Genomic DNA, 12376 nt, shown 5'->3' with positions numbered 1-12376 from the left:
ATAAAACTCGATTCGCAGAGTTCTCTCCTTTATATGCTGCCTGTGTGCATCTGTCAGAGATATGAAACTCAGAACACATATGTATTCTTACTTTAAACAGACTTTAACGCTGGTAGCCACCTGCCATTATATTAGAGAATGGACTGTATTATCTTAAGTGATCAAGGCTTTTAAAAAATATATATTAATATTAAATCAGGCATGTCCAAAGTACGGCCCATGGTCAGATTTCATGCAGACTTTGCATCACTCATAATAAGTCATGTTTAGAATGAACATGAACTTAAAATTTGTATCACCTTCATGCAAGTTTAACGTAATCCATCCAAATTATTCTTTGTTATTTGACTCCAGATGTTAAAGAAAGAAAGAAATGTTTTTTTAGATTTGTTCACGCCTGACTGGCTTAGATTTGGTGACACTGTCATTTAAAAAAAACGGATAATTGTGACAATGAACACAAAATTGTAACAGAACAGTGCATTTATATGTAACTTTTATTGGTATTTTTTTTTTCATTTTTAAAATGTTAGTATTGATTTGGACACCCCTGTATTAAATCTTTATTTGACCCATATAACAGCGCAATACAGAGTGATTAAAGTAATTATTTTTTATCCTGCGGGGGGCAGCAATGCGGTAATTAGTGTATAAACTGCAAAACAGTGGAAGAAGAAGGAGAAGCGGAACCAAGATGTTTAATGGTTGATCCGAGTCGGCATGTAAACAGTGTGACACCTCAGCATCATGTCCCGTACAGCAGAGGTCTTGTCAGAATAAATCTGTAATTTAGAAAGTGTGAAGCTGTTGTCACATTTAGTTTAGTGTCATGAAACTGCAGCAGGCGCTCCGCAGTGTCGACAAATTCAGAACCGTGTTCGACTTCGGTGGCCGGGACGTGGCTCACTGGTTCCCCGGACACATGGCTAAAGGTGACAGCCCTGCGAGTTATTTCCACAATGTGTCAAATGTGTAAAGCGAGCACGCTGTGATAATGATTTGTACTGTACTGTTCGCAGGACTCAAGCAGATGAGATCCAACCTCAAGAAAGTGGACTGTATTATAGAAATCCACGATGCCAGAATATCCTTTTTTTAAATTAGTGCATTAATTAGACATTTAATTACACATTTAACATGCAGGTTATGTCACCATGGCATTACTGTTGTGTTATTTTCAGTGCCTGTTGTTTATAGTATCTATATATACTGTGCAAAACATGCATGTCTTTACCAAACATAATATATTAAATCATCAAGCATTGATCATCAACTGTAAGAGCCGTCTAAGTCACGTACCTTTATTATGACATGTTATTTATGTAGCGCTGTTATTTATGTGTAAAGTCTATGCACATGTTGAAATGTTGTAATAGTTTATTGCAGTTTTTTACAACAGGTTTAGTTTGGAGTGCACATGGCCACAGAAAAAAGGTGTCAATAAGCATGGTAATACAATATGCAAAAAAGAAACTCTGCTGTGTTATGGATCAACACAATTTTTTTGACAGTGTAGTCAGATAAACCAAGTTTATCTCTAGTCTAGGTCTGATTATCAATGTGGCGTCATGGTTAACTCCATTACATTCCAAAAAACTCCAAACTCTAGTTTTAGGTGATTAATCATTTTTAGTTTTATGCTTAAATATTTGATATTCCTAAATGAATGTGTTAAAAAAGAAAATCTGTGGTCAGGTAGCATTGTAGCATGTATGCTCTTAGGAGTCTGAACAGGTTAATCCGAACATGCTGCTGTTTACTGCAGAGGTAAAATGAGAATTGTTTTTTTCTTTAACACTGAGCACATCCCATTCTCTGGAAGAAACCATGTGTTTCAGGAGACTTTAGATGTCAGACCGCATCTGCTAGTTCTCAACAAGATGGACCTTGCTGATCTGTCCAGCAAGCAGGTCAGAAGAAGTCTTGATGCAATTTTAGTAGAGTCACATCAAATGTCATCTCCCCTCCCCTCCTGGAGCTGCCACCTTACCGTGGTGGAGGGGTTTGCGTGTTCCAGTGATCCTAGGAGCTATGTTGTCGGGGGCTTTATGCCCCTGGTAGGGTCACCCAAGGCAAACAGGTCCTAGGTGAGGGTCCAGACAAAGCGCAGCTCAACATCCCCTGATGAAAATGACAACGGATGGAACCAAGTTTCCCTTGCCCGGACGCGGGTCACCGGGGCCCCCCCCTGGAGCCAGGCCTGGGGGTGGGGCTCGTTGGCGAGCGCCTGGTGGTCGGGTCCTTACCCATGGGGCCCGGCCGGGCACAGCCCGAAAAGGCGACATGGGCCCCCCTTCCCATAGGCCCACCACCCATGGGAGGGGTCTCAGGGGGGAGAAGGTGCGAAGAGAGATGGGCGGCAGTCGGAGGCGGGGACCCTGGCGGTCCGACCCCCGGTTGCAGAAGCTGGCTCTGGGGACGTGGAATGTCACCTCTCTGGCGGGGAAGGAGCCTGAGCTGGTGCACGAGGTTGAGAGGTACCGGCTAGATATAGTCGGGCTCGCCTCGACGCACAGCGTGGGTTCCGGAACCAGTTTCCTTGAGAGGGGCTGGACGCTCTACCACTCTGGAGTTGCCCCCGGCGAGAGGCGCAGAGCGGGGGTGGGACTGCTTGTTTCCCCCCGGCTCGGCGCCTGTACGTTGGGGTTCACCCCGGTGGACGAGAGGGTAGCCTCCCTTCGCCTTCGGGTGGGGGGACGGGTCCTGACTGTCGTCTGTGCTTATGCACCGAATGGCAGTTCAGAGTACCCACCCTTTTTGGAGTCTTTGGAGGGGGTGCTGGAGAGCGCTCCCTCTGGGGACTCCCTCGTCCTTCTGGGGGACTTCAATGCTCACGTGGGCGGCGACAGTGAGACCTGGAGGGGCGTGATTGGGAGGAACGGCCCCCCTGATCTGAACCCGAGTGGTGTTCTGTTATTGGACTTCTGTGCACGTCATGGATTGTCCATAACAAACACCATGTTCAAGCATAAGGGTGTCCATATGTGCACTTGGCACCAGGATGCCCTCGGCCGTAGTTCGATGATCGACTTTGTGGTCGTGTCGTCGGACTTGCGGCCACATGTTTTGGACACTCGGGTGAAGAGAGGGGCGGAGCTGTCAACTGATCACCACCTGGTGGTGAGTTGGCTCCGATGGTGGGGGAGGATGGCAGTCAGACCTGGCAGGCCCAAACGTTCTGTGCGGGTTTGTTGGGAACGTCTGGCTGAATCTCCTGTCAGAAAGAGTTTCAACTCCCACCTCCGGGAGAGCTTCGCTCATGTCCCGGGGGAGGCGGGGGACATTGAGTCCGAGTGGACCTTGTTCCGTTCCTCCATTGTCGAGGCGGCCGACCGGAGCTGTGGCCGTAAGGTGGTCGGTGCCTGTCGTGGCGGTGGCCCCCGAACCCGCTGGTGGACACCGGCGGTGAGGGATGCCGTCAAGCTGAAGAAGGAGGCCTACAGAACCTTTTTGGCCTGTGGGAGTCCTGAAGCAGCTGACGGGTATCGGCATGCCAAGCGGAATGCGGCCTCGGCGGTTGCGGAGGCAAAAACTCGGGCGTGGGAGGAGTTCGGTGAGGCCATGGAGAGCGACTTTCGAACGGCTTCGAGGAGGTTCTGGACCACCATCCGGCGGCTCAGGCGGGGGAAGCAGTGCACTATCAACACTGTGTTCAGTGGGGACGGTGTGCTGCTGACCTCGACTGGGGACGTCTTGGGTCGGTGGAGGGAATACTTCGAAGACCTCCTCAATCCCACCAGCACGTCTTCCGTTGAGGAGGCAGAGTCTGGGGACCCCGTGGTGGTCTCGCCCATCTCTGGGGCTGAGGTCGCTGAGGTAGTCAAAAAACTCCTCGGTGGCAAGGCCCCGGGGGTGGATGAGGTCCGCCCGGAGTTCCTCAAGGCTCTGGATGTTGTGGGGCTGTCTTGGTTGACACGTCTCTGCAACATCGCGTGGACATCGGGGGCAGTGCCTCTGGACTGGCAGACCGGGGTGGTGGTTCCCCTCTTCAAAAAGGGGGACCGGAGGATGTGCTCCAACTATAGGGGGATCACACTCCTCAGCCTCCCCGGGAAGGTCTTTTCGGGGGTCCTGGAGAGGAGGGTCCGCAAGATTGTCGAACCTCGGATCCAGGAGGAGCAGTGTGGTTTTCGTCCTGGCCGTGGAACTGTGGACCAGCTCTATACCCTTAGCGCGGCCCTGGAGGGTGCATGGGAGTTCGCCCAACCAGTCTACATGTGTTTTGTGGACCTGGAGAAGGCGTTCGACCGTGTCCCTCGGGAGGTCCTGTGGGGGGTGCTCCGGGAGTATGGGGTTCCGGACCCATTGATATGGGCTATCCGGTCCCTTTACTCTCGGTGCCAGAGCTTGGTCCGCATTGCCGGCAGTAAGTCGGACCTGTTTCCCGTGGGAGTTGGACTCCGCCAGGGCTGCCCTTTGTCACCGGTTCTGTTCATAACTTTTATGGACAGGATTTCTAGGCGCAGCCAGGGCGTCGAGGGGCTGCGATTCGGTGGCCTTAGGATTGGGTCGCTGCTTTTTGCGGACGATCTAGTCTTGTTGGCTTCATCGGATCGTGACCTTCAGCTCTCTCTGGAGCGGTTTGCAGCCGAGTGTGAAGCGGCTGGGATGAGAATCAGCACCTCCAAATCCGAGGCCATGGTTCTCAGCCGGAAAAGGGTGGAGTGCAGTCTCCAGGTCGGGGATGAGATCCTGCCTCAAGTGGAGGAGTTCAAGTATCTCGGGGTCTTGTTCACGAGTGAGGGAAGGATGGAACGGGAGATCGACCGGCGGATCGGTGCGGCTTCTGCAGTGATGCGGACTCTGCACCGGTCCGTCGTGGTGAAGAAGGAGCTGAGCCGAAAGGCGAAGCTCTCGATTTACCAGTCGATCTACGTTCCTACCCTCACCTATGGTCACGAGCTTTGGGTAGTGACCGAAAGAATAAGATCGCGAATACAAGCGGCCGAAATGAGCTTCCTTCGCAGGGTGGCTGGGGTCTCCCTTAGAGATAGGGTGAGAAGCTCGGCCATCCGCGAGGAGCTCAGAGTAGAACCGCTGCTCCTCCGCATCGAGAGGAACCAGTTGAGGTGGCTCGGGCATCTCGTGAGGATGCCTCCTGGACGTCTCCCTGGTGAGATGTTCCGGGCACGTCCCTCCGGGAGGCGGCCCCGGGGAAGACCCAGGACACGCTGGAGGGACTACGTCTCTCGGCTGGCCTGGGAACGCCTTGGGGTCCCCCTGGGAGAGTTGGCAGAAGTGGCTGGGGAGAGGGAAGTCTGGGTCTCCCTGCTGAAGCTGCTGCCCCCGCGACCCGAACATGGATAAGCGGAAGAAAACGAACGAACGAACAAATGTCATCTGCATTTTAAAATCACTGAGAAAATTGTTTTGTTTTTTTACGTTCACTGCAGACAATCCTGAAAATGCTCGAAAAGAATGGTGTGAAAAATGTTCTCTTCACAGACTCTTTGAAGCAGAGAGATGACAGCATCAAAAAGGTAAAGGTCATCTTTACTGTGTACTAAACATTTGACTGTTTCCCTCAGCTGATATGGAATAAAAAGTATTTTTGTTTACTTTCTCTAGTTGGCACCAATGGTGGTGGAAATTATTGAAAACAAACCACGCTTTAACAGAGATGAGGTGAGCTCACTCCAGGCAGTTTGATAATATATTTTAGTTAATATCTAAAATGTTACGTCTGCCAGTGCTCGCTGGTGGAGAAACCTTATCCTCAGTGGAGCTGATTCCACATGAATTAATTTATTTTCACTTTTATCCTTATTATATTTTCGCGATTCAGATTTTAAGTTAAAAACCAAGATACTTGCTGTACTCTTACCTTGTTCTATAAATCTTTCAGAATACAGATTATTGCCTGATGGTTATCGGTGTGCCCAATGTGGGGAAGTCATCTCTTATTAATTCATTAAGAAGAACAAACTTGAAAAAAGGTATGTAATAATAATATGTGTAATTAGTTGTTGGACATTGATTCAGTGGGATAGTTCAACATTCACCTCCTCAATATTGAATATTGTAATCACACACCAATTTCAGGTCGTGCGTCTCGTGTAGGTGGAGAGCCAGGTATAACTAAAGCGGTCCTGACGAAAATTCAGGTGGGTGTGGAGGACGTGTTTGTCTTTGTGTATGTGTTCATGTTTGCGTGTGCGCATGTGTACAGTGTTTTTAACGGTTCTTTATTCTCAGGTGTGTGAGCGACCCATAATGCATCTTTTGGACACACCAGGAGTCTTGCCTCCTAAAATTGAGAGTGTTGAAACAGGCATGAAGCTGGCGTTATGTGGTGAGCAGAACAGGATTTTTGTCATTAAGGAAACTCCACATGGACACTTTGTTTTACTATATTCAGAGGAATTTCTGCCACATTTGTCTCTTTTAAGAGTTATATATTTTTTTCCAGGAACTATTCTGGACCATTTAGTGGGTGAAGACATTATTGCAGACTACTTACTCTATTCCCTGAACAGGCTTGGGAAGTTCAGGTGGGAATTTTCACCCCCTAAATTATGATTGAGTGAACATACATATCATCGGTGTATTACTTTTGCTTCACATTGCTGTGACTGTGTACTGTATGTGTGTTTGTGTACAGTTATGTGGAGAGATACGACCTGCAAGAGCCTAGTGATGACATCCAGCATGTCCTCAAACGCATTTCTGTAAAACTCGGAAAGACACAACGGGTCAAAGCCATTACTGGAGTGGGTAAGAAAAAAATGCTAATCCTACAGATGCTCCTGCCACATAGAGTATTACTGAAAAGTTATTTCTTTTAGCTCATTTAAAGGTCCAGTGTGTAGCTTTAGTGATGTTGGTAGATTTTGTTACTTCTGGACAGAGCCAGCCTAGCTATGCCCCAGTTTCCAGCTAAACTAACAAGCTGCTTGCAGTAGCTTTATGTTTACCTCATGACATGAGAGTCATATCAGTCTTATTCTGCATCTTATTCCCTCAGGGAACGTTACTGTCACTGTCCCAAACTACACAGCAGCAGCTTACGACTTCATAAGAGCCTTCAGGAAAGGAGAGCTGGGACTAGTAATGCTGGACTGACCTGAACCGTCTTAATGAAGAGACTGATTCTGGGTTTTTCCAGTTTGCCCTCAACCTGGAAGGATTTATATTTAACCACAAAATTCTTCAAGGGAACATAGCGCGTTTCTGTCCTCATGCCTTTTGACATTTTGGGGACAAGATGAAGTCTGTTTTGTTGGGGGATTTTACAGAAATCTCCAAAGCACTTTGACCTTTGTAAATAAAAGAATTTAACTTGATTATGAATTTCTTTTTTTAGCTTTGCTTTTAGAATACATGAGTTAAATATCTGGCACGGTGAAAACAGGATATTTATTAGCATAAAGACAGTGATAACAAATCCTTTTTATTATGTACATAAGTGTTGTAGCATATAATAGAGTGCACTTATAGTTATGGAACAGTCTGTTGCTCCTGAGTGTCTACTGCAGGTAAAAAGCTCTTCTGGGATGATCGACAGACCGTGAAAACCTTCAGAGACATGAATAACAGTGAGAGCAGCAGTTTGTTTTCTTCTCCTCCCAGCTGTGACGTGGTTTGTGCACAGATCTGAGAAGTGAATTAGCTAAAGTTCAAGTGTTGTAAAAGGCTATAAGTTGCACAGATATTTGAGATGATTGTGGAAAATGCAGTTTAGCTTTACCAAAACACAACACTCTGTCTCATCTTATTAGAGAATCATCTTTTTGGCCACATCTGAGAAATCATTCAGATACAGAGCAAAATCTTTCAATCCAGTCTTTAAATAAAGATTTGCAGAAATAATGGAGTAAAAAAACAAACCTGACTTATTTTTCTTTCTAAAAACAAAAATAAAACTGCTGGTGCCAACTTGGTGCTCTACTCTGTTACAGAAAACTACTGGAATGACGGGTCACCTGCACTTCAGTGTCCTACATAAACTCCCGGCTTTATATTTAGACCCAAATCTGCTAATACATACATACTAATGATTATCCTCAGTTGTAGTGAGCAGTGAAACTGGTCATTCACTTTGCATTTTTTGTCTATATTAAGAAAATAAAGATTTTTAAGATACAAATGAGTTTGGCAGTACACTTACAATATTTTTTATACCATTATAACTAATGAAAATATTTTCTTAAGTTAGATATAGGAATCAAACTTATAAGGAAAGAAACTACAGTAATTCCAATATTTGCACCATTTTTCTGTCACACTGACATGTAGATTTTGACAAAAGAGCACTCTTTGAAGGGTGAAATGTCACATAATGTGCTGGAAATGTACATTTGCCCGTTGCTATAGATGATTATACAGTATGTGTAAAAAAATATACAGTACAGTGATGGTTTTTGTGATTGTTGCACCTCTAACTGGTCTTTCCGGTGCAGGTTACAGCCAGTCCTGCACATTATAGTCAGATCCAGGACAGAAGCAAAGTCCGAGACCGAGTCAGGAATTTATCCTAAAAAAAAATAACATGATCATCTACAGTATACTGTCCAGTAAGAGTCCATATTTGGGGGAAAATGTTGCAATAATAATAGAAACCAGTTGAGAGAGAGAAGATCCATTTTGAGTTGATCCAGACATTAGTGCATCAAAGTAATTGGTGCTGTTGTAGTAATCCAGTTCTTCCTCTGAGCTGTCGGCTTTGCTGCGGCGGTAAGCAGACGCGTACCATTTATCCGCTGTTAACGCCACTGCCGCCCCTGCTGCTGCTGCACTCGCCACCCTCACAGGAGACGTCCGCCCTGCGGCTCTGAAGCGAGAGCGGGTCCCGCCGTAGGGGCCTCCTCCGCGGTAATTCCCCGCTGTGGAGCTGCGGGAGGAGGAGGAGGAGCCCCTAGAGGAGCCCCGAGAACCTCCACGACCGCCCTTGGACAGCACAGGCTCACATAGGAAAGCAAAGAGTAGGAGGCAAGTCCAGCATGTTGCAACCACCTGGTTCATTCCTGACATCTGTGCAGGAAGAAGACATAATGAAGAAGCTCATTTTAGCTCTACCTGTGCTGGTTATACTACACCTTTAAAGGCCCAGTGTGTAAGACTTAGTGGGATCTAGATTGTAGATTGCAACCAACTGAATACCCCCTGCCTTACCAAAGCCCCTAAACATGTAGGAGAACCAAGGAGCAACCACTGTGTCTGGAAAATGAAGCCAATGTGGAAGTGGTAAAACATTTCAACCTCCACAAGCGCTTGTATTACAATGTCTAACTTCACAGCAAAAATAATCATGTTTACAGCCTTAATATTTTTAGCTTAAAAACGATGCTTCGGAAACCTATGGGTGACGTCACTCATGCCCTGTCCATTCTTTACTCATGTAGGAGGACCCACAGTGGCCATGAAACTCATAGAAAACATAGATATGAAATGATGTCCATTCTGGGCTACTGTGGAAACATGGCAGTTCAAAATGGTGTGCTCCAATGTAAGAGGACCCGCTCCTCCTTATAGAGGGTTCAGTCTAAGATAATGTGAACACAGAGATTCTTATTTTCATATGATTTTACACTAATGAAAACATTGTTATTATATATTCCATTTCTGCCATATGCAGAATCATGCACATGTAATATGCATATCAATAGATCCCCTTAAAAATGACACATTGGACCTTTAATATATGAAATGGAGAAAGGATCTATCTGTTTGGGGTATGGAGGTGTAAAACACAGAAGAACATTTAATCATATTCAGATTATCACACTAAACGGGTCATATTACGACATATATCCTGAACAACACTGAAGAAATCAGATTATACCACTGATGAACAGACGTGAGATTTTCTTGTAGTGTTCAGTGTTGTTGTTGAACATCATCATAAAGATGTTTTTGTGCTGCAGATTGCCTTTCTCCGTTGAAGTAGGTCAGTTTAAAAATAAATATGCTCACCAGAGAAATTTTCTGTTGGCTTTTAGCATCCATATACGTGAAATAATTCAGTTTTTTCTTATTATTTTAAAAAATAAGGCAGAAGATTGTTTGTGAAGTAATAGGCCACCGTTTGAAATATATTAGAGATCTAGTATGCCAGTAAAGATGCATACATTATTATTATTTCACGTTTAGTGTTATCATATATAAATGCATGTACAATGCAAATGCACACATGCATGATGTTCATCTCACTGTGTTCTCATAAATTAGCCTGTGCGCGACTGTAGCCTGAAGGAATCACACCACCATTTTAAAGACATGCAGCGTATTCACAAACACCCACATTAAACGGTTCATTGTCATGGATGCTGCTCACCTTATTTGCGTGTGTTTGTATCCTTGCTTTTGTTGAGGACAGATGAAAGGAGATTGTCACGGACGATGCAGGCTCGTTCACGCAGAAGATTGCGAGAACGCGCAGCGCGCTCACACAATTAATCAATCTGGGATGAGATGATTTATCTCTCCGTCTCCTGTATGTATAAGCAGGTTAAGATGATGATGATAAAATTATGATGATGCTGTGTTTGGCTGCTATTGATAAACATAACTAATAACTTAATATTATTTATTTTCTGATCTCTTCATATAATCTGTTTTATTAAGAATGCATGTGTTTCATAGTAAAATCATCTAAGCATAATTAACATAACATAATATATTTTGGCATCACTAGGACAACAAATCAAATTCAAATAATACTGTAAGCCTCATATCATATATCTGATGATTGTCATTGATTTTTAGATCTGAATAATTTACCCAGGAATAAACAATAAAAAAGCACAAATAAAAAAGAGTATGTTATATAAGACAGGCTCGATACAAATAAAGATTTTATTTAAAGGAACAATATGTAACTTTGCTTGTAATAGTGATATCTAGTGGTTAGAAATTGGTATGTCAGTGCAAATGCACTGTTAAGTTAAATTTGGTTTGTGTCAGTTTGTTAGAGAGAGAGGTCGTGTCTTTATGTGGAAAAGTCCCCATGACGTGGCCAGTCCTTCTTACCGACACTACAGTGAAGTCTGTCCCAGAAAACAGCCTCAGACCGCCGCAGTGAGAGCCGGGTAGGGTCGGTAACTTTTGCAGTGCCTTTGTCACTTTCCACAATGCAGTGTGGGTCAGGATCTCTGTCATGACACATCTATAAGATGAAAAAAACGATGATGGTGGAGAAGTGGAGCAGTGACATGGGCCGTGTGCTGTATCAAACTGGATCATACAGAACAAAACACAAACAGCTATAATAAACATTATTAACCACAGTTTTGATGAGGTACGTTTCGGTGGAGAATCCAGCTCCAGTCTCTGACAGACTGTATCAATCTCAAAGCTGGGCTCACACCGCCGCCCAGTGGTCAGCGTCTGGATGATCCATCTCCTGAACCGCTGAGCGTCGTTTTGTCGTTTTGACAAAAAACAAAACAAAAACAAAAACACATGATTTGAGCCTCAATAGTGTCAAAATACTGGAAACTGACACAAACCTCAAACCACATAAATCAACGAGTGTCAAGCAAAACATCGATAAAAATAAAATAAAATGAAAAAACTTTACAAACTAATATTTTGTTCTGCATAAATCTCTTCTAGGCATATAAACCGCATTACATTTTCATTATAGGTGATATTCTGGATCAGAAGGCTATTGTTTCGACTTATATGAGTAGTTTATATAAATTAACCCAATTAAAATACACATACTTTTCAACCAATGAAGAGCAAGAAAAACTGGGATTACATTTAGCCTTGTGAAACGCCAAGTCAAATATATTCAACTTTCTAAAAAAAACAAATTTAATTCATTTTGCAATTATGGCTGGGGAGCCTGGGGTATATTTCCACAGAACATACAAACAGGTGTTGTTTTCTGATTTTGTGTTGAGAAAAACATATGGGTTATTAGAAGAGTTTAAACACTGTAAGTAACTGATGTTATTCTCTTCTTCAACCCCCGCATAATCTCATTAATCCTAGAACACTAACGTTGGGTGATTTTCATTTTTTTGTCTATCTACAATTTAAAACAGAAAGACTGTGCCATCACCAGACAAGGCTCACATGTCCCAGGAATGGGTGGACCAAAGTTCCCAACTCCATTATTTATTTATTTTTGTTAGGAAATTTCTCGTTAGGATTTGCAATAATTTTGCTGCCTTTTTAAAGGGTCCCCATGGTACCTTTTTTTATTTTATTTTATGTGATATTGTATATTGGGAAATTAAAGAAGAGTACTACAATTTGGCATACAGAGTTGTACTTTTACATAAATTGATGAAAACTGTATTTTATCCGGGATAATATATCGGGTAAAAATATTACTAATTTTAATGTTAGAGTTCGAGGGTTAAAAGTGAGAGGGTATGGATTAAAGGATGTAATTACACACGCAGACACCAGGTGGCGGAAAGTTCAC

At 44.1% G+C, this 12376-nt stretch overlaps 1 protein-coding gene across 1 annotated transcript; it reads left to right on the top strand.

Moving 5' to 3' along the window:
• The first annotated feature begins 676 nt into the window (after positions 1–676).
• On the top strand, positions 677–7283 carry mtg1 (mitochondrial ribosome-associated GTPase 1). The gene is made up of 11 exons (XM_019259588.2): positions 677–932; positions 1020–1084; positions 1806–1910; positions 5394–5480; positions 5569–5625; positions 5846–5936; positions 6043–6104; positions 6196–6292; positions 6410–6491; positions 6602–6714; positions 6965–7283. Exons 1-11 carry the CDS (start codon positions 830–832, stop codon positions 7060–7062), a joined length of 960 nt encoding a protein of 319 aa, XP_019115133.2. The 5' UTR covers positions 677–829; the 3' UTR covers positions 7063–7283.
• Positions 7284–12376: the final 5093 nt, after the last annotated feature.

This window comes from Larimichthys crocea, chromosome III, assembly GCF_000972845.2.
Source record: "Larimichthys crocea isolate SSNF chromosome III, L_crocea_2.0, whole genome shotgun sequence".
Classification (NCBI taxonomy): domain Eukaryota; kingdom Metazoa; phylum Chordata; class Actinopteri; family Sciaenidae; genus Larimichthys; species Larimichthys crocea.
Note: the sequence above shows the minus strand (reverse complement) of the source record. Positions and strands in the feature narration are given on the sequence as shown.